The sequence below is a fragment of the Malania oleifera genome, chromosome 6 (assembly GCF_029873635.1).
Source record: "Malania oleifera isolate guangnan ecotype guangnan chromosome 6, ASM2987363v1, whole genome shotgun sequence".
In the NCBI taxonomy this organism is placed as follows: Eukaryota; Viridiplantae; Streptophyta; class Magnoliopsida; order Santalales; family Ximeniaceae; genus Malania; species Malania oleifera.
This window is the reverse complement of record NC_080422.1, coordinates 100354768-100378227: the sequence shown is the minus strand read 5'-3', so window position 1 is coordinate 100378227 and position 23460 is coordinate 100354768. Positions and strand designations below refer to the sequence as shown.

General features: G+C 35.0%; 1 protein-coding gene across 4 annotated transcripts; it reads right to left on the bottom strand.

Annotated features, from left to right (window-relative positions):
* Positions 1-2469: 2469 nt before the first annotated feature.
* Positions 2470-23375, bottom strand: LOC131158154 (nucleolar complex-associated protein 2). Of its 4 annotated transcripts, XR_009137414.1 has the most exons (13): positions 22638-23375; positions 22392-22516; positions 15717-15788; positions 15074-15628; positions 14139-14441; positions 13458-13787; positions 13166-13372; positions 12868-12954; positions 11964-12058; positions 11754-11882; positions 11269-11578; positions 10057-10184; positions 2470-2660 (listed from the first exon to the last, which is right to left on the bottom strand). XR_009137414.1 is itself a non-coding variant. In XM_058112807.1 (12 exons), exons 1-11 carry the CDS (start codon positions 22654-22656, stop codon positions 11284-11286), a joined length of 2217 nt encoding a protein of 738 aa, XP_057968790.1. In that variant the 5' UTR covers positions 22657-23363; the 3' UTR covers positions 2530-2660; positions 11269-11283. The 4 variants fall into 4 exon arrangements, 3 of the variants coding, with proteins under 3 accessions (XP_057968790.1, XP_057968791.1, XP_057968789.1); XM_058112807.1 differs by lacking the exon at positions 10057-10184 and having other exon boundaries at positions 2530-2660; positions 22638-23363; XM_058112808.1 differs by lacking the exon at positions 2470-2660 and having other exon boundaries at positions 9870-10184.
* Positions 23376-23460: the final 85 nt, after the last annotated feature.

The following is a 23460-nucleotide window of genomic DNA, read 5'->3' as shown; positions in this document are numbered from 1 at the left end:
AACTTGTGATTAAAATAAGTGGTCTTTGTATGCTTACTTTTATTATAGGGTACTAAAATATTATTTTTAAAAACATTTTAAATTATAAACATTAATATTTTTAATTGACAATTTTATTAATAATTATTTGAATTATTTATAATAAAAATTAAAATATTTTATATTGAAAATAATGTAACATTATTATTTTTAATTAATTTATTAATGTATATTTATAACATATTACTATCATATTAAATTATGATAAAAATAATATTATTAATTAAATTTAAAATTTTACTTTATTTAATATTTATTTAAATTAAAAATATAATTCTTTTTCAATCCAGAATTGAATTATAGTAACTAATATGTCTTTTTAAATATATTTGAAATAAAAATATTAATATTCTTATAATTAAAAATTTAAGTGATAATTATATTATTTTTTTAATTAAAATTTAAATATTCTCTATTAAATAAATTCATATATTATTATTTATAAATTAACAATAATCTTGTTATTAATCCATATAACATATGATTATCACATTAATTCATGCTAAAAATATTAATAACTAAATTAAAAATTTTAATTTTTTAATATTAATTTAAATTTATGGATAGTTTTTTATTTCTTCCATAATTTAATTACAATTTATTAATAATTAATAGGTTATAATGCATAATAAAATAATATATAATTAATTTTAAATTAATAATTATTTTAACTGTTATATTTAATTATTATTTAAATATTTTTATTAAGTAAAAAAATAAAATATTATTTTTTGATTAATAATAATCTTGTTTTAATATATATATTTATAACAATGATTATCATATTAATTATGTTAAAATAATATTATTAATTAAAATAATATTTTAAATTTTTAATATTAATTTTAATTAATAGATGATTTTTCTCATTTATTCCAAAATTTAATTATGTTTCATTAATAATAAATATATTACAATGCATAGTAAAATAATGTGTGACTATCTTCTATTGTATTTTTTAAATTACAAAATACTCACTAATTTTTTTAATATTTTTTTATATTTACAAAATTGACCCTACCTATGAATAGTATCACTTATAAGTGGCCAAAAGTTATCCTGAATTGCTTCTCAAATTTTATTTGAATAGTTTTCCAAAAAGTGGTTTTGGAAAATAAGTGTTTGTCGTGGTACAAGTCAAACGTCACCTTTTTTTTTTTTTGAAAAAGTACTTATTTTAAGTGATAAGTGATATAAGTAATTTTTTAAAATGCTCCCAAAAGGGGGCTTATACTTATTTTAATATATTCTTTGAAAAAAAAGGAAATAAAGAAATAAAGAAATGAAATAAAATAATTCATCAAATTTATTTTAAATAAATTGGAGATAAAATATGTAAATGAAAGAAATAAAATTAAAAGCTTTTTTTCTAGTAAACATTAAACTTTAAGACAACTAACTTCTCCCTAGAATGTCATTTTATTTCAAATTGTTAAAAAAATAGCAAAAGAAATTTTAATTTTACAAGTAAGAATTACCTTACACGGGGAGTCAAATGCAATTTGCACATCTAATACAAAATATAAAAAAAATCTCTTTGTTATAGCAAGGTCTCGGTTAATTGAACATATGATGTCGAGTTAAGAACATTTCTATTAATAGAAAATGGCGATTAGAAGAATTCATAACCAATCATGTCTTTCAAGTCGCACATTGATTTCTATCACATCGTTTCAAGCAAAGGTTTATCATTGAAACCTATATGAAATTTTTTCAATTATGTAATCAAAAATAGTGATTGGTTTATTAAGTATCCCATATAGTAATTTACACTTTTTTATTCTATATGGATAGGTGGATATTTTTTTTCTCCAAAGAATTTTCAATTTACAAATAAAAATTACCTTGCATGGAAAGTCAAGAGCAATTTGCACATCTAATGCAAAATTAAGAAAACTTTTCCTTTCATGTAGAGGGTATTGTAAGCAAAAGCAAATTGAACCTTGTTTTGGTCTCAAAACACTTGGTGCTCATTTGGTTGCACAGTGAAAATAAAATAACTATTTAATTTTTGGATATTGAGGAATCCAAACAAAATGCCTTACAAATGAATGTTATTATAGGTGAAAAAAAAAATGAATGTTATTATAGCTAATATGCATAGTGTCACGGTTCCACATCCGATGTGTACTTGAGAGATCTTGGGCTTATAAGGAGGGTTTGGACTCCAACTAAGTAAGACACCTTTTATAGGACAAACTCGTAAGGCCAGTGGGCCAAAACAGACAATATCTCACCGTAGTTAGGCCATGAATCATTACATTTGGTATTAGAACCTCCCTAGGGGTATTGTTGTAACAACCTGCTATTTAACCTGGGTTTTTTTTTTTTTTTTTCTATATACTATGAGATTTATAATGCTCTGATACCAAACTGAATTAAACTCAACCATCAACTTAAGTAGCGAGAAGCGGAAATCAGATGAACACAACCATATATAATTATATACAATACTAGAGTGCTAAAATATTTATCAAAATATACATATATAACTGTTTTCCAAAAATACCCTCAAATGGCTAAGGCTATACAAAAATACTCCCAAAATACTCACTCTATTGTCAGGGCAATACTAAGGCCCCTCTATCTGCGAGTCTGGTCTACTCGCCTACCTGGATCACCTGAAAATGTTAAAGTAATAGGATGAGCCAACGCTCAATAAGACGAAATATGTTATTACTAGTGTATGGCAATTGAATTACAATACTGTGAAAATCTATTACTATATAATCATGTATCACATAATCTATAAATACAATATTAGTAATATAAACCATCACCTTTTCCCAGTTATTTATCATATCTGTACTTTAGGTTTCTACTCAAAATACTTTTGAAATATGTATATATTTTTAGTCTCTGTAAATCTGTATAAACATAGTAATAACTGAAAATTTTCCTGTGGATAACTGTATGTCATGATTTAACCCCTCATGACAGGATTGTGCGGCTCGTAGGCGGGATCTACTATAACTGGCCAACCAGGAATAAATCACTATACTCTATCAGTCTGATCAGCCCTCCTCAACCCATATCTGATGGGGAGTCTATCCACTTGTGGGCTCTATATGATCAACCTTTATACCACGTATTATCTAAATAGGTGGTTACACTCTATATATTGTATGTAGCAGTGGTACCGTACTCTATAAACTGTAACGGTCCAATAGGATCTGATACTATATAATACATTTCTATATACAACTATCTGTTTTACAATGATTCTGTAATAACTGTATAAACCATGACGTTGTGATAAATTGTATATGTATCAACTGTATTTTCTGAAATAAACTGTAAAACTGTATGTCATGGTACTGTAAATTGTATCTATATCAACTGTATTTCTGTAATAAACTGTAAATCTGTATAATCATAGTATTCTGAAAAATGCTATGAAACATATTCACTATCTGTATATTCTGTAAAAACATATCTCTGAAAAATACTGTAAAGCATGGTTCCATACTATATTCATATTATCAAGTCACACGATAATTTTAAAACACACTAATCATACTTGATAAATTGTATAAATCTTTGCTGTGAATAATACTTTAGTGATATATATATATATAATTTTATACTGAAATCATACTTAAATAACCTAGCATAGCATATTTCTCTTACCTGATTTTTACTAAAATCTCCTTACTGTAAGGGGTCTTACACTCGTAGGGTTCTTCACTCAACACCCTAAAAACAACATTCGACAAAACATAATATCAATATTTCTTTGTCTACATCATTTCCTACAACTGCCAAAAGACCAAAATTTGACTAAAAGGTCTTACCCTGATTCTGAGAAGAAATTCAATTCGATCCCACCAACGATCCGCCCCAGCAGACTTGAAGAGAATTCCATTAGGAGTGTCATGGTGGCCTCAAATTGTCAATCCGGAGATTAACGGGTCTGAAATAGAAAAGAGAAGGAGGTAGAGCCGTAGGAAAGAGAGAGAGAGAGAGAGAGAGAGAGAGAGAGAGAGAGAGAGAGAGAGAGAGAGAGAGAATTCGGTGGATTTTTCTGTAAGAAAATCGAGTTAAACACTATTTATACTGCGGGATTCGTCGACGAACATGCACCTTCGTTGACGAATTTTAGACTTCCAAAAATCCTCTTTCGGTATCTTCTCATAGACGAAACTTGCCCTCGTCGACGAGACCCTCTTGTACCCTCGTCGACGAATCCCCTATGTTCATCGACGAGGCCATGAGAAAATCCCCTGGGTTATTATATTCAAAATGCAATGTCGTCGATGAAGTCGACTGCCTCCTTCTGTTACTGTTTCCATATCTCTCTCTCTCTTTATTATTTAAATATCATTATTTTTTGGGTCGTTACAATTGTCATGTGAGTGGATCCATCCTAAAGGTACTATCATGTGAGTGGATCTACCGTGAATGGATCATACGCAGATTTGTAAACCACTTTGATAAGGACGTCAAAGATCGGACGAGAGGGTCTGTCGCAATCTCACATTAGATGTGTACTAAGGAGATCATGCTGACAAGGATGTCAGAAATCGGATAGGAGAGCCCATCACAAACTCATATTGAATATGTACTAGGGAAAATCATGCAGACGTCAAGGTTTCAAAAATTTTATTGATTTCCCATAAAGTTTCAAAAAAAGGCACAAATCTCGTATAAAAAATTTGTCTTACAAAGGAAAGTTTGTATCTTTTTGACAAATTTTAGAAGAAATTTTTGAAATTCTTAAAATTGAAGTTTTTGAAAATTTTTAAATCTAAAAAAAATTGGTTCCTTTTTACCAAACATTAGGAAGTGGTTCGCATCCCAAATTTTTAATAATACTTGATATAAAGAGAAAATATAACTAAAATAAATTTATATTTATATTTTTAACTTGAACTTTTTAGTTATTATATTCTAAAAAAGTCTTTTAACATTTACGAATAAGCACTTAAAATTAAATATTCACAAAAAAGTGCATAAATAATTTAAAGATAAATATATATTTAAAAAACACACACACACACACACACACACACACACACATTTAACGGTTAAAAGTCATTACTAAAATTCATAACAACTTAAATTTTTCATAATTATAAAAAATTTAAAATTACATAATAGTAAAATTGAACATATATATAGCATATGCTCAACCATTACTACAATTTTTACAATCTGTAGTTGCAGAAAAAAAATTTCATTTCTTCAAATTAAAAGTTTCCTATCGTTCAAGCACAAGTAAATTCACAATTAAAATATCTTGCAGAACAAGAAATCATTCAAACAAACTTTATGAAAAATAAACATTTTTAATCAAAATATATCCATGGATATCCCAACCTCAAACTTGTATTCTTAAACTAGTAAAATGCGAATTAGGGCGCGTAATCTTCCACCGGCACTGTATTAAGGCAACTCGAAGGAAAGACTAGACATTTAACCAGGTTAGGCGATCATCCTGATGGGAGCTCACTCTTCGTCAATGGCCAATCACCAGAATTTCACATCAGGCGTCGTCGCTTTTGCATTCTCCCGTCGGAACTCATCCACATCACACTTCTCCGGCTGGCTTTGCCGGAGATTATTAGCCTAAAATCCCTAAATAAGTACATCTCCTCCATTTTTTTCCGACTGAGATTTTGTTCGCGAATGCAATTTCCGGTCCAGAAAAACTCCCTAGCTGTTTCTTTACACGAAACGGTGGCATTTCCACAGCTTACTTCATGGGTTCACCGACCGGTCCAGCTTCCAGTTCACGATTCTGGTGTCGGATTACTTAAACCGGGCGGTTCATTCGAGTGAGGGTCTCTATTTTCCGACAGCCGCCAGGAATATTTTCCTCGTATTAAGAAGTTATTAAGCAAGTTCTCAAATGAACGAGAACTCATGGTGTTTAAATTAACTTTACTTTTTGTTCGTAAAACTTTGAGGGAAGAATACAGAAAATCTTAGAGTTTAAAGACTCATCAACAACTGGATAGATTAGTCAACGAGTGGTCTTCTCTGTCTCGTCAACAAGTGCTCTTGGGTTGTGAGAAAATATTGAATTTTGAATGTAAACGGTGTGACGGTTGGGGATTCGTGGGAAACCTCTGAGAGCTTGTTATATATGTTCTTCTAGGCATATTTTGACGTGTAAGAGAGTAAGAGAGGGGTGAGAGAAGGAGAGAAGATCATCAAGTGTGTATCTTTGATTTTCATAGTGAAATCTCTTACCGATTGCTCATGTAGATATAGGTTTTGCCGAACCACGTAATTCTTGGTATCATTATCTTATCTTTACTTTCTTTATATTGTTATGGTTGTGGAATAATTATGTATTTCATCATTTTAGATTGTTACATATTACAATGTTTATTCCGCTGTGCATTATTTGAAGAGGCGTTATTTCCACAACAATTGGTATCAAAACGTGTTGTATGGCCTCTGAATTGAAGGATCTATGAGTGCAGCAAGGTTTGGTGAAAAGTTTATACAGAATTTCAACTGGATAGCATGGATGCAACGACTTGGAATGGATTGGGAGCAATCATTCTAATTTTGTTTGCCTATGGACTGTTGTATCACCTCATGAATGAAAATTTTTCGATATTTAGGTGAAAACGGGAATGTCAATATATGTCTAAGGGTTCATCGAAATCTGCAAGTGTAGTGAAGGAAGACTGAGAATGTAGTGATAGAGATATGCTACGTGTTTCATCGAGTTCAAAGTGCCTCACGGGTGATTCTTGGATCTTAGATATTGAATGATTTTATCCTAAAAAATGGTTTAATATCTACAAGTTAGTTTATACTGGTTGTATTTTGATTAAAAATGATATTTCAGGCAAAACGTTTGTTATTGGAAATGTCAAAATCAGAATGTATGGTGATATTGTAAAAGCCATATGTGGTATAAAGCATGAATCGAGTCTAAGGAAGAATGGTATTTCATTAGGTATTTTAAACTGTAATGGTCATTGTTACAAGTCTGAATGTGGAGAAATGAAAGTGCGTGAAAGTGACTCGATAGTGATGAAAGGAGAAAAGTAGCGGGAAACATCAATGCACTACAAGGTGTTACGGTTGTAGGTGGAGTTGCAACTGTTGAATTTGAGTCAAGTATCCTGTGGCATATGTGGTTAAAGCATATGGATGACTACATGTATTCAGATATTTGGGAACCAATGATGATAGCATTAAAGGATAGACATATATATTTCATGGGTTTATCACGAAGGGTCTTGGTGTACTTCATGTAGTGGCTGAGGTGAAGAACCAAACCGGGAGAGAGATTCTCAAGTCAAACATTGCGGCTGAGTACACTAGTTTCGTTCAAGAAGTTTTGTGAGCAGAGTAGGTTATATGCAGGGTTTGCAGGGTACTTCTTGGTGAAGTTAGTGAGTATGACTCGTTTCTTATGTGACTGATCATCAAAGGTATCGCTAGATGGGAAAGTTGCAGGTAAATTATGGGCAGGTTTTGCGGTAGACTGCTCGGTTGTGAGTGGATGTCCACTGGTGCACTATTCTAGTGATGGAAGATCTAGGGTTGGTTTCATGTTCGGATAATACAATTTTCTGGGGTATAAGAAAGGTGAGTGCAAGCTGGGTGATACTATGGCAAATAAAGGGGTGATCAAGGACAGGACTTTTGGTGATAGAGTCATGGGGCAGCGTACTCAAGTAAAGGAAAAGAAACAAATGCCAGAAAATTGCAGTAGCAACAATCATGTTATTCAGGTGGAATTAGGGACTCAGATCATAAATGTGGGGAGTTTTATCTCGGTCAACAGTATCACAGTATAAATGGGTATGTGATGCAGGTGGAGCAACAGACTCAGGGCAAAGATGACGTGATTCATATTGTAGGGAGTTTCAACTCGGGAGACCAGCAAAATCACGGTGGGACCATGTGTACTATCAGACCACTACTCAGGTGAGTTAGTGAGACTTCTAGTTTGGAAGAGGGTGATAGGATGTCGTGGATTGATGTATCTGTTGTTTGTGAATAACATGTTATTAGCTGGAAAGACTTTGACTAAGATTGATCAGTTGGGAACTCTGTTGAAAGGTTTTGACATGAATGTGTTGGGTATGGCCAAGATGGGTCTTGGTTTGTTGATTCATATGGACAAAACTGTAGGGAGATTGGTATTATCTCAGGGTGATTTTGTGGACAGGGATACAGGGAGATTGGTGTTATCTCAGGGTGGCTTTATGGATGGAACCGTAAAGAGACTTTGTTTGCTGTCTCAAGGGGGTTCTATAGAAAATCAATATGGAATTTCTACCATACGGTACCCAAGGACGGGTCAAGATGTCCAGAATATGTCAAAGGTCCTCCATGATTGTGCAATGGGGTGTTTTAGTGAACCTTCAGTTGTTAGTTTTGTTGAAGACTATACAGGAGGCTTTGGTGATGTAAGGCTTGCAGCAGTTTTTGTGTTTTCTGTTATGGAAAGGTCTTGTTGGAAGTTTAGGGTAAAGTCTTCGAGTATTGCATCTACAACTGTATCAGGGATGTTGGTAGAAGTTGAAGCTGCAATCGATAAGTTCAAGAGGCATTGCTTGGACTTGGTGCATGTCTCCAAGTGCTAGAAGGGACACGGTCCCAATCGAGCGTTTCGAATTTAAGATGGAGCAATTAGATATGTTTTTCGGATTCTCCTAAAGGGCATATAATCGCCAAGGTAGAGATTGTTGTTTATGGTGTGGCTCTTATGTTTCGGGGGTTTATAAACAAATGGAGAAAAACATATGGATATGCTCTTGGTGCAGGTCAACAGCAAAGACTCGTCAATGAGCACAGAGTGCTCATCGACGAGGAGATACTAAGAGTCAAAAAATCTTAGAGTTTAAAGATTTGTTGACGAGTGGATAGACTAGTCAACGAGTGGTCTTCTCTGTCTCGTCGACAAGTGCCTTGTTCTTGTCGACAAGTTCTTCTAGGTTGCGAGAAAATATTTGAATTTTAAATGTAAACAGTGTGATGGTTGGGAATTCAGGAGGAAGCCTCTAAGGGCTTGTTATATATGTTCTTCTGGGCATATTTTGACGTGTAAGAGAGTAAGAGGGGTGCGAGAAGGAGATAAGATCATTGTAAAATTTCTTGCCCATTGCTCCAGTGGTTATAGGCTTTGCCAAACCACGTAATTCCTGGTGTCATTGTCTTATCTTTACTTTCTTTATATTGCCATGGTTGTAGAATAATTCTGTATTTCACCATTTTAGATTGTTGCATGTTACAATGTTTATTTCGATGTGCATTATTTGAAGAGGCGTTATTTCCACAACAAAATCAATTACATTTTATGTTATTCTATTTCAATTTTATGTACCAAGCACGTAATTTATTTATTCAAAAAATTTTAAAGTATAATAACTAGCAAGGATCTCAACTTTGAGGTCAAACCTCTAGTCTTGCAATTAAGGGATGCAAAAATCTAATAACATTCTAGTAGTAAGAGCAATTATGCAAGGTCAAGAAAAATGATTGGCTGCTTATGTAGAAAAATGATACACATCCTACTCAAGTAAGAAAAAGAAAAATTATGCTTTTGGGGCGCCCTGGATCTCACTTTGTTTGCGGCCACTTCACTCTCTCTTTCCTTTCTTGAAGTGCAACCAATTTTTTAATCGAGCTTGTTTTTTCCATTTCACGTTTCATTTAATGCAATCAAATTTTAGGCTACTCCTATGTTACTCAAATGGATTTCTTATAAGATTCTTAGAGAGCAAACTAACCGAGTTTTGAAATGTTTTTTTGCGCCTCGAAATTTTAAGGGTCATTCGATATCACTAAACAATAATTATGAAAACCAAAAACCAAATATGAAAATTGAAAAGCACCTGCAAAAACTAATAACCTATTTAGTTTACCAAAACCTAACATTTGTGACTACCCCCCTTCCTTTTTAGTTCTCAATGAAAAAATCCTCAAACAAGTTTTCTAGGGCGCAAACAAAAGCATTACTTGTCAAAATGGAAAATGTTAGGTTTTCCCCAAGGTCTTTTCTATCATAGGATAGGAGACCTTGTGCAAGTCCCCCTTTCTCACCTCTATGGGCTCTCTTGTCCCTTATCTTGGGATCTCAAATACCTCTTTGGGTAATTCTCATCATCATTATCTCAAGAACAGATTTCCCTCTCCATTTTAGATCCATCTCCTCTTATCCTCCTACTTCACTGTAAAACAAAATAAAAGAGGTTTCTTTTACAATCATTTCACATTATGAAACTTTCTATCACAGATTTTTGCTTCACCTAACCCGAACCTGCTGACTCCAAGCAAGAAAGTAGTTGTAGATAGCATGGGCACCATTTGCAATGAAGCAATTGTGCATTTCAAACTCAAATATTGTAAACCATGCGAGGCCCTCCGACAGAGAGGTGCCTCAAAAACTGCATCATCGTAAAGATAGGACCCAAATTCCTCATTTGTCATGCCATGGCAAATTATTGTGCCATCCATCTATTAACTAACTATTAAGGTCTAAGAAAATCTCATTAGGGCATATATGATAGTTAACCCAGATTATAGGAATCTTAATAATAATCTTAGAAGTAAATGGCAACATATTAGCCATTTTATAGTTGCACATTCAACATGTGACATGGTAAAATGGGCAAGTTCATATTGTAGCCAAGTTTAATAAGCAATGTGAATGATTTTTAGCTCAAAGGGAGCATTTGATATCAGATCGGACGGTTCAAGTAAGGCCTTCATAATAAAACATACTGTTAAATAAGGGATTTTCGTGTTCATGCATTCTTGATGCTAGAAGAAGAGAAATGCCATAGACAGCCAATCTGCTACCCAATTTCCTTCTTCCTCATTTTAATTAAAGCCATGTTCGGTATGCAAAATCAATCCACAAGAATGACGTTGCACTAGGAACGAATAAATTCAACATTTGGGGCATACATGACGGAAATCATTCTTAGTGAACACTACCACTAAAGTTGGGCCACCATTCCTAAAAGATTGAATTAGTAAACACAAGAAGGATGTGAGAGTGCCAACCAAGGTGTGAGGATGGGCTTTTATGCCTCAAATGGCAATATTGTCCGATTCTAATACCTCCTCTATTCACATTGGACACAAATGATGAGGATCTCGTACAAAACAGACTCAGCAGCTTATGAGATCCTCAGAAGGAGACCATTCTCCATGAACTCCCCAACTCAAAAGGGGATTTAACTAGTAGTAAATAATGAAAAATAATGATAAAACGGATAAAACATATTAAGACACCAGAATCTAACGCACCTACTCATGTGTCCATCAATCAGCTCTCTCTCTCGTCCTCTTCCTCTTCGACTTTTTCCCATTAATCTGTACATTCCTTTTGGACAAATCTGAGGAAGATTTACTCTTCTTTCGATGCTGATTTGAAGGCAATGGTTTTGCTTTGGCATCTTTCACCCCAAGTGGAGTCTCACTCATTGGCTCATCTTCATCTGAACTAAGGACCAAGTCCTCCAGAACATCTTCGTATAAAGCTACATCTTGCTGTGGCTCATTCTCCTTACCCTTTCTCTTCTTTTTCTTCTTTTTCTCCTCCTTGGAATGCTTTGTCCTGCAATTCGAAAACACTCAGCCCAAACAAACAAAGGCAAAGGGTGTGGGGGTGTGCAAATGTGTGTGCTGCTTCTTCTTCTTCTTCTTCTTCTTCCTCTTCTTTCGTCTTTTTTTTTTTTTTTTTTTTTTTCAGAGAGTGAAAGATAGAGAGGGAGATAATATGATAGACATACTTTGAATCGCTTCCTGGCATCCAAGGGGAACTAAAGACAGCAGCACCTTCTTCATTCCTGATGTTTTCTTCTTTGTAACTTTCTGATAAGTGCTTTCCCAGGACAGCAGAATGCGCACCCACGACAACACTGAAATTTGCATGCAAGGTATAAACAAAACCATACAAACAAATGAAAAGTACAAACCCAATAAAGAGCATGGTGAGGAACCTGGATTCCACCAATGAGTCATTTCTTTGCTGTGCTCTTTGGCGTAGAGTTGCAACGTATTGCGACAAGGGACTGGAACCTGATTTTTTCTCATCCTGCATAGAAATATAAGGTTCCTCAACTTTCTCAGGATGGCAATCAAGCTGATGGACAATAGTCCAGCAAATTTAGTTATCCAACTGATCCTAAAATGATCGCACTGCATACATCATTGATGTAACTTAGTGTATTCATTTACAAGACCTTTGTCCCCAATCCTGAAACACATCTTTGTCATTGTCAAAAAAAATTTGCTAAATTTAAATATTGACCCACTGAGAATGATTCAAATTTAGTTGAAAGAACTGTGATATTATATATAGGCAACACCTGAAAATATAGAATATGAATTTTCAAAAATCTCTCAATTTTCTTTCGGTAAACTATTAAATCAAGTACTCAACTGCAGCACTTTCCAACTGAGTTCTGCTTTGCCATGTTGACTTGTAGTAGGCCAAATTAATTAAAATTTTAAATTAATTACAGGTTTAACAAATGTATGGCAAAGTCTAGCAAGCAAAGTTTTAATATATCATGGATCAAATTTCAAATTCTGAAACAAAACATATCAAGGATTAGGATAGCAGTGTAACCTTCCAACATTTCATTTTTAAATTTTTAAAAGCAAGATCACCCTCTGGTGCTCAGGGTTGTAAGCACAATGCATGCCTACACTGATGTCATATTTGTTGTACACAATGGAATGGAATGGAGTGAAAATTTAAATGGAGAACACAGAGAAATTAAGCAAAATTTGATTCCTTCCACCCAAATTCATTCCATTCCATTCCTTTGTATCAAATGTAGTAAATGAGAACAAATTTAGCTCAGTAAAAGAATAGGAAGAAACCATGCAATTGCAAACCTCAAGAAAAGATATTGCTGCAGGATCATTTGGTAGAAAAGAAATTGACATGCGCCTTGCATTTGTAAATTTAGAAGTGCCCTCAATCTGTTATATATGGCGCTCAAGCATTAGTAAGGTGCAACTTAAGCTTTACCATGAGTCAAAAACAGATTAACCCAACATGGAATGCACGAATAAAGAGACTAAAATGGACCATTCCATAAAATAGAGAAGTGTGCAATAAAGCCAATCCATTTTTTGACACATCTCAAACTTATGGGCCTCAGCATGTCCCCTTACCACTCCTATGACATACCTGACGAATAAGTTCCCTCATTTCTCGGCGGAACCTCTCAATTTTAGTGGATTTGCAAAAGCTACGTAACCGCACAGCTGGAATGAAAGACAACTCAAAGAATGCAACAGAATAACTCCACTGAGCCAAATGTTCCGCAAGTTCTTCAATCACAGAAAAGACACATGCCTCCTGGAACAATCGCGTCTTCAACATTGGTTTGCTTACCTACAGCAGAAAATTCCTGAGTTGAAATAAATGATATAGTTCTTTCAATTCAATTGACACAGGAAATTCAAATACTAATTATTACCTTCAATATTGTACGTAGATCAACAGCCTTACCAATACCTCCAGTGGGAGGCTTATTCATTTCTTTCATCTCTAGCATGTCCAAAAGGAGCATTGAAACGGGTATAAAAGTACCAGTGGCAGCAGAAATTTGATTAAGCATTCTAACACACCGCAGTCTGAGGGGGAAGTATCGACCTGTTGGTACTAAACGGGCAACCCCAGATATTATTTGAGTTAAAGGGTAGGCAAGAGGCCTTATATCAGCTTCTGAACTATAGGCACAAATAGCACCAGTCCAAAGCTCTAGGCTATTCATGAACTTCCATTCATAAACCTTTCGGAATGCTTCCTACAAAATGCACTCAATTATAAAGAATGCATGTTAAAAAAATTGTATGTAATATATCCCTGGCAAGTCAGGCATTGCACTGAAAATAATCTCAATCAGTGTTATGTGGTAAACTAGCTATTGCAAAATTACAATTACAAATAGAATTTAACTTGAATACTTGCAGCCTCAAATTTAAAAGAGATTACTTTTGTAACTACCTACAGTAAAAAATGGTGTAAGATAAAAATACAATTAAAAATAGCACAAAAAAAGGGCGCAGGATTAGTCACGTGGACCGTAAAACGGACACGTGGATACCCGGTGCGTAATCCAAAAAAAAAAAATAGCACAAAAAAGGGCATATAATACCTTGGTTTTCGTACTAAGTGCCTCACGCAAAATCATTGCCAGCTGCCGGATGAATACAAAGGCATGTTGATAGGCAGCCGGAAGATCCACCCCAATAAGTTCAATAACACAATTACCGAGAAACTGAATATGTTGTAATTTCGTTGCATTTACAAACTGGCAGTTCACAACATAGGTTTTGTATATTCCTTTAAAGCACTCATCTATGCAATTAGAACCAAGCTGAATGCATATATCCCTGAGAAATAGAAAGGAGACTACAGGAAGTGCACCTCCTCCTGTTCCCCAAAAATGCAGAATAACCTGGAAAAAATGTGAAGTTCTGTTTTCATTTAAAATAACAAGAAGTAAATGAATGAACAAATATTGTAACCAAAGCTCAACTCGCATACATACGGTACAAACGCCACTAAATAAGAAAGCACATTGACATTGCCCACCAACCATTTTCTAAACATCATATTGGCCTAATCAAATGATTTTACCAATGAAATCATTTGCATCTAAAAGATAAACAGAGTATATACTTACAGACTTATGTAGAACTCATTAACACAGCCTAAGATTTAGAACCAGAAGCTTTGTGTCACATGAGCCATGTACATTAGAGACCCTTAACAAAGTGTAGAGTAATATGCACAAGAAGTCGAGAACAGTAAAGGCTGAAGCTAAGAACAAAATATACAGTCTTTAAGATGGTTCATATTAAACCCAATATCCAAAAAGACTCCACTTCTATAGTTACCAGCATCCTCCAATTTGATGCGAAGTATTACACCAATTGACTGAGCAAAAGATGCACTTATCACAGCTACCTAACATCCTCTACCTCATGTAAGGAAAACATTGAAGTGAATGCAAATGATGCACAACCAATCTTTGTTTAGTAAGGAAGACAAGAACCAAAAACAAATGGCATGTCACTCAATACGCACCTTAATATACTTCCTCAAAAGGGCAGGGAAAGCAGCTAAAAATATGCATGAATATCTGAGACGCCGTAATGTGAATGATATCATTTCTGAGTCCGTCATTTGGTTCAAAACATGAAGTGCATTTCCAAGATATGACTTCACCAAATGATTGTAAATATTCCATTGTTTTGTACTCATCAAATCTGTTATGATCTCTTTCTTTCCCCCAGAACTAGGAAGTTTTAACAATCCTCGAAGAATCCCATCCATTTCACTAAGAACGAACAGCATTACTTTATTAAAGACACTGCTAGAGATCATACCACTCTTCGTGGAAGACTCATCATCACCACAATGGCATGCAGTCCTAAAAGCTTTCAAAAGGGAACGAACAGCACTTAATTTTCTGCTTTCCCGAATTTTGTTGCACCAGGAATCAACCATGGCAGAAGTTACAACATTATTAGATGGTTTCTTATCCTCCTCAGTAGTATTAGTTAATTCCTCCACAGCACATGCATTGGCTTCATCATCTTCTTGAATTTCTGCATCATCATTGTAAGTTTGATCTTCCTCCTGTGAGAAATTGCAACAACTTGATACAGCTATTCCAATAAACGTAACAATAAAGCATTAAGAAACTGCACAAAGTTCGCACACTTACATCAATGCCCTCGTCATTAAATTCCAGAAGCTCCTTATCATGTTCTTTCAAAAACTGGTAGAATTCAGGATCCTACAGAAAACAATTGTTACTACACCAATAAATTTATAGCAGTTTGGAATATGCAAATAACATTCCTGCCAAAAGCCCAAGGCACCCTTATAACATCAAAGTCCCCCTATCTTGAGGCACTAAGCAAACTTGCTAAGCATTTTCATGAGTAAATTAAGGAGCTGATTAAAAAAACAGTAAATAATTCATACAAAATGCAAATAATGTAGAAAACAATTAAAAAATAAGAGTAAATGCACATGTGTAAAGACAATCATTCAAAATATAAGCCCCAAAAGATCAAATAAACTCAGACAATACCATCATCAATAAGATGTAAGATTCTCCAATGTTCAATGAAGGGGAAAAAAAATCCTAAGATGTTCTAAAATTCAATAGGTTAAAACTCCTAAGCAATTGGCAAAACAATATTTTTTTTTTTTCTTTTAGATAGATTTACAGGAAAAAGATGACAAGCCATCGTCCTTCGCAGCAAGATCAAAAGGAAAAAAGAAACAAAGTATTTACATCAATGCTGCCTTCAATTCCTTTGGATGAAAGACAGCAAGATACCCTTAAAAACTTCAAACTAATAAGCCCAAAATGCAGCTAAAAATGAAGCTTTCTCCCAAATCAAATGCATTGGAGTCTTCAGATCCCTGAAAATCCTAGCATTCCTTTGAAGCCAAAGAGTCCACAATATAACAAAAACAACACAAAAGCAAAATCTTTCCTTTTTTCTCTTCCTTCCAAAGCCTCAGAACTGTACCAATATGAAATTAGCAAAACAATCTTAATAATACAACAACAGTAGTCAAGATTTATGTCCCAATAGGTGGAGCCAATTACGTGAATCTCTTACTACTCTGCACAATCTTGGGCAATATCCACAAAAAGTTGAGAATGTTGTCAAATCTTTAATCACTATCTTAGTCCAAGTTATTATGTCTCAAGACATCTCTGTACATCCACCTCTTACTACTCGAAACAGCAATTAACTTCTATAAGTGCTAAAGCATATAAGGATGTGTTCATTCCTTACTTTATCTCTTAGGGCTATAACACTCATCCATTTAGCATTCTTATTTATGTAACCTTTACCTGTTGGATATGCTATTTTATAGTTGCACAATACAACCATTTGGCATAGTTTCCTGTAAAACTTTTTGATATAGGAGACAAGGAGCCAAACCATGGGTTGACCCTTGGTGGAGATTAAAGGAGAAGAATAGAACAAGAATTATTGTGTTCAATTAATTAGTTTATTATGCATGTTCAATTTATCTAGTATAGGATTATGTGTATTTCGGGGTTTGTTTGTAGTATTTGTGTAATTTAGGGGCGTGTTTGTAATTTCATGTAGTTTCAAGAAAATGTGTGTAATTTCTAAGTTATTGGCTTTCTTATAAATAGTGTGTGAAAAAGCCAAGTAAAGATAGTTGTTGATGAATTTGAATTGAGAAGTTAACATGTGATTCTCCATTGTATCTCTTCTCTCCTTTCTTCCCCCTTCCTCCTCCTCCTTCCTTTTTTTTTTTTTTTTTTTGATAACAAACAAAGATATCATTTATAGAAAGAGAATTTACAAGAGGGTGAATGAGAGATCTCCCTAGACAAACTGAGACATTCCAAGACTAAACAAAATACATAAAAAAAAATGCCGAACAAAAAAATTCTAGTCAACGTGTTCCTCCAATCTCTTTGAAACTCCTAAAAGCTTGCATCTTTAAAAAATTCATACCCAACACACCGCAAAGAGGCAAAATACTTTTTAATTTTTCTCAAACTAGCATCTGGTTTAATTTTTTCCCAAAAAATATCTGGATATTATGTTCCATCTGTAAACCCCATAATACTAAGAAAAAGCCACACTTCCATTAAGTTGTCCTGTCCTTTCTTCTGCCAAAGCCTGCGACAGATATTCCTAAAAAGTCTTCCACCAAGGGAGGACAAACCCACCTTTATCCCATAACAGAAAAAAACATATTCTAAATACTCCAAGAAAATTCACATTGCAAAAGAAGGTGAGAAGATGTCTTAGGGTTCTTGTAATAGAGCACACATATATCGGGAGAGAGAGCCTTCATAGGTCTCCTAATTTGCAACAAGTTATTAGTATTTATCTTATTAAGCACAACCAACCAAGTGAAAGCCTTTATTTTATGGGGAACCTTAATCTTCCAAATTGTAGAGTATAGCGAGAAAGAAAAGTTGAAACAAATCAAAAATTCAAAAAAATTTTAAAAGAACACACGCATGACTAGTCCAAAGACTGAGAATGAATGTCCCTCCCTGAAGTAGGCTGGCAAATCAAATTGGGTCGAATAATTTGTGGTGGATTAAGCGGATTATTGGGTGAGAATATTATAAACTATATCCAACTCATTTCAGTTACGGATTATGACGGTTCGGATCAAATAATCTATGGCGGATGGCGGATAATCCTTCATTCTCATCCCAAATATAATTTTTTTTACCATCTAATAAATACTTTTTTTAACATAATAACTGAAGTTATTTTTAAAATTATAATTTTCTAATTGTTAAACATTCAATAAATCACAAAATTCTTTTTTTTTATTTTTTATTTTTCAGAACATGAATTTAGAGGCTTTTGTTTTGATCATGCGAAAATTGAGTATTTGAGCTTAAGTTTGAATGTGGGCATGGGCCAGATCTAGAGAAACATACAATAGTGCAAGAGTTGAGTGTGCAGGACTAGGTCTTGACCAATAGAGCTTATGCTAATTGAATTGATGACTAATAAGCATGGGCACATGGGATTATTAATGAATTTAAACATTAGTCGAATAGGTGATAGGCGGATATCCATCGGATAAAATCCTAAATCCACCAACCGACCCATTTAGAGGGAGATAAAACAAGTTTAAATCATATAAAGCTCATTTAATGTGCGGAACGGTTATGAGTCGGTTTAAGCGAGTCGAGTTTGATTCGGATTAACGGGTTTTATCCATTTTGCTAGGTCTAACTAGAAGAAAGGTTACTCCTGCTCAATAAAGATAACAAAGATGACAATTCCACCATCTTTCTATCATTTAGAGGTCTCCTAAAATGAAGATTCCAAGAAACCAAAGGACTACTTAATTCACCAACCAAAAAAGAAATGACTTTATTTTTTTAAGAACTTAGATGAAGGAGACAAGGGGAAAAAGTAGAAAATGGTGCATTTCCCAACCAAGGGTCTTTCCAAAAATGAATATGAGAACCCCTCCCCACCTCAAATTTAGTGTGAGGGATGAAAAAAGAATACATCTAAGAAATGGATCTCCACCACTCCCCAAACAACATCTTAAATTATCATTGGTATCCCACCCGTTTTCATCCATCCCAAACTTACTTATTATTACTTTATGCCAGAGGGACCTTTAGAGGAAAGCACTATAGCCATTTAGCTAGAAGAGCGGTGTTTTTAGATATCAACTTTCCAAGACGCAAACCCCCCTCCTTTTTAGATCTACAAACCTCATTCCAACTCACTAAATGGTCCCTATGACGACCCCCCCCCCCCCCAACAAAACCACCAAAACACTCTCATGATCCTCTAAAGATTGCTAGCAAACCGCATCGGAATCTTAAAGACAAACAAGAAATATAATGGGATGCTAGCAAGACAAGCCTGAATCAAAGTAATTCTACCCCCAAGAGAGAAGAGGTCTCCCTTCCACCCATCTAATCTCTTCGCACCCTTTCCACTATTGGATTCCAATAATTTGCTGCCCTAGGGTTACCTCTCAAAGGGACACCTAAGTATGTCAAGGGCCAATCTAAAATACCACATTCCACTTTGTTAGCCCACTCCCTAACACGCTTGACTGGCACATTAATAGCCGCTAAACCACTCTTCCTTATATTGATTTTGAGCCCAGAAACTCTCAAAAATATAAAGAATATCCAAAATACTCTTAAGAAAGACTATGATTGTCTACAAAGAAGATGGTGTCACCAACGAACTAAAGGTGCAAAAACACCACACCCTCTCTCCCCACTTCTAGACCTCTAACCATACCACCAAAACTGAAAACATCTACTACAAGGACAAACAAAAATGGGGATAACCATTTTAGGCTCACCTTAGGCTCACCATTCACAATTATAGAAAACCACACATTAGACAAACAACCCCTAATCCAATGGCACCAACGCACACCAAAACCTTTTCTTGTAAGAACTTTATCCAAGAAACTCCAACTCACTCTATCATAGGCTTTCTCGAAATCTATTTTAAATATGAACCCCCTCTTCTTATTTTACGAATATCCTCTACCACCTCACTGGCAACTAAAACAGCATCCACTATCTGCTTCCCCCCACAAATGCGCTTTGAGAGCTAGAGATGGTACCCTCAAGCACCGCACTCAACCTATTACTTCAGTAATAATCTTATACACACTAGAGCCAAGACTAATAGGTCTAATGTCCTCCACTTTAATAGAAATAGATTTCTTCATAACCAAGGCCATAAAGGAGGAATTAATGCTCTTACTAAGGACCCCATTTTCAAAGAACTCAATAAAAATTTTTAGCAAATCCTCCTTTACAATATCCCAACACTCTTGAAAGAAAGCAATATTAAACCATCCGAACCTAGAGCCATATCCCTTCACATCCCAAAAACCATTCCACTAACTTCCTTCTTATCAAAAGATCTCTCTAACCAACTCATCTAATCAACAGATATAGGGTTCCAATCTAATCCCTCTATCATTGGCCTATAGTGAACCTCCTACGAATATAAGTTCTAGAATAAATTGGTTATAATAGAAGTAATATGACACTGATTATTAGACACTATTCCATCCCCCACATCTAACTCCCTAATCAAATACTTACTTCTCTTCCCATTAGCTAGTCTACGAAAGAAAGAAGAGTTGTCATAACCATCCTTAACCCATTTGAATTTGGTCTTTTGCCTAACTCCTTATTTCTTGAAAAATCGCTTTCTAGCTCGTTTTTTAAGGAAGCTCTCCTAATCTCCTCACTAACTATAAGATTACAATCCTACTCCTTCCTATCTATGAAGTTAACTCGCTCAAGATGTTAGATTTTCTAATTCCGATGTCACCAAAGACCTCCTTATTCCAAACTTTCAACTTCTCCTTCAAGCGTTTCAACTTTCTTATAAATCGAAATCCACCTCAACCCCTTTCCAAATCCTATCCTTAAGAGTCTCTAACTAAAGGCTTGAATTGAGTCCCTTTCCAAATCTCACCCCAACTCTTCCATTGTATGATTCATAAATTTAACCCCATGATAGTTATTACAACTTTGAATATCTCCTTTATTTTAGTATGTATTTAAGTGTTTTTCCTCCATTCATCTAAAATTTTCTTAGTTCTAATAATTTTGTTAAATAAACTAGTTAACCATATTACTCTGTTATGCATGCGCATTTCCAAACTTTAATTGGGATGCAATACAAGCCTATAGCCTTTCCCTTTTTCATCTTCTTCAATGCAAACTTAACTTTATTGACTCTTAATTTTGTGGATATATCTCAAACTATTAACCTTTTCCTCATTTGTCAATTCCAAGTTTAGGCATTTTTATTGGTTCCCAATAAATTGTAATTTTAAAAAGTTTATCATCTTTCTTTTATACACCATAATCCTTTTTTCATTTTATACTACCTAATTCTCCACTCTTTCTTCCTCTAGCCTTAACAAGTTTGAATGTTTTTTCCCATTCCTTTAATGCCTAGTCTCGTATATAAATTATTATATGCTCTAATATTGGCTTCACTAAATTCAACTTTTTTTCCATTTTTTCTTGCATTTTCCATACTTCTCAAAATTTTTCATATTTCTACATTGTTACTATGTCTTAAACCATATTGTTTTTTGTTTCAATTGATTTTTGAACTTCTTGATCCTATCACCAACTATCTTTACTAGTAATGCATCTTCCTCTAGCTGTTAGCATGCCAAGAGAATTAACTTCACACCTCAACTTTATGATGTTGCTCACTCAAAGTTACGAACCATTAGCTCTGATACCACTTGTTAGCACCGGGGGAAGTCCATAGAAGGGCTTGATACGTATATGTGAGCACCAACCTGAAGCAAAATGTTAAGCCTATTGGGTCTTAAGCTCACCCATGTGTATAAGCACTCATACTTCACACTATTTTTTCTAATGTGTGACAAACTCGCGAGTGAAATTCTTAACAGTTATCACTCAGACATCTATAATGTAAAATGGTATGATCTTCCAGCATAAATATAGGTTTGTCAGAAATAAACATCATAAGTAACGTAATTATGGGTCATTTTTCTAGGATAATTCAACTCAACAAAAATTATTCCAACTACTATAACCTGTTTCTCCATCAACAATGGGAGTAACATATTTTTCTACATGAAATATTTTCAAAAAACCTTTCAGCTATTCACTAGTTTTGAAAAGCTATGGTGATGATCATGCAAAATCAAATTCAGGCAGTCATAATTACTGATAAAACTACTGCCCAAAACTGAACGTTACAATTAACACGCAAAATCAAACACGAACTTCAGACATCTGATGACAAGCCAGTAGCAAAAAATAAGGATAAAAAGTACATTGCAAACATTAAATAAACGAAAAACCAAAAAAAGCTCTAACCTTTTCCTGAAGCCTTTGCAGTTGCTTTATATGCTCTATTGCTTTTCTCCTAGAAGCCGAGACTGCACTGCTCCTTCTGTCTTCTTCATCCCCTTCGTCGCTGATTCCGCAATTTGGACTCTTGACTGAAACCATTGATATATTAATAGCAGAGAGGAAAACCAGTTCAGATTATATCAGACCATCAACACACGCTCAACTAGAAAAAGATTCGGAAAAAGGGAACGAGTAGTTAAAGAAGAAAACCTGTGTCTTCTGCATCCATTGAGTTTAGGGTTTAAAGAATGTGATGGAGGCCGCAGCTCGGGGAGGAAGAAGAAGAAGTAGAACAGCAATAGTGCTTTGGGAACGAAAGGGAAGAAACTTGGCCAGTAGGGTGAAAAACGGGTTAACGGGTCGGATCGATACGGGTCATAAAATAGGTAGGGATTAAAAGGATTCGGATTCAAATTGACCCGTTTATTATCGGTGACCGTCCGTTTAATAAATGGGTCTAGATCGTTTAAAAAAATAATTTATTTATTTTTAATGATTCAGAGGAAGGCACTGAGGCCGTGAGGTTTGAATCTGAAATTGAAATTGAATAATAGCCAAAATAATGGAGTCAGCGCCGACTGAGCTGAGGCCATGACTGAGCGAGTGGCGAGTGGCGAGTGTTGCGAGCGGCGAGCCTGCGAGTCAAGCGCCGACTGACGTGAGGCCGTGAGGGAGAGGGAGAGGGTAGGGGGTAGCTGCTGCTGCTGCTGCTGCCGCTGCTGGCGCTGGGTAGCGCTGACTGAGGTGAGCGGTGAGGCCGTGAAGGAGAGGGAGAGGGTAACTGCTGCTGGCGCTGGGTAGTGCCGTCTGCGGTGAGCGGTGAGGCCGTGAGGGAGAGGGAGAGGCCGAGAGGGTAGCTGCTGCTGCAGGGTGTCGTGCCGACTGAGGTGAGCCGTGAGCGGCGAGGCCGCGAGGGAGAGGGAGTAAGGTTAATGAGTCTATACAGCAGGCAAATAGCAATTAGGCTTTTATGTGCAAGGCAGCAAGGGCAAATAAACGGGTCACCCGGCGGGTTACCCGACCCGAATAAGAT

Bases quoted from the DNA above. Each gene is read 5' to 3' on its own strand.
- LOC131158154 (XM_058112808.1), bottom strand. The intron at 15,629-15,716 runs GTAAGTGTGCGA...AATTTCTCACAG, and splicing joins TTAATGACGAGGGCATTGAT to GAGGAAGATCAAACTTACAA. The intron at 12,059-12,867 runs GTTTGCAATTGC...ATTTCTATGCAG, and splicing joins CAGCAATATCTTTTCTTGAG to GATGAGAAAAAATCAGGTTC.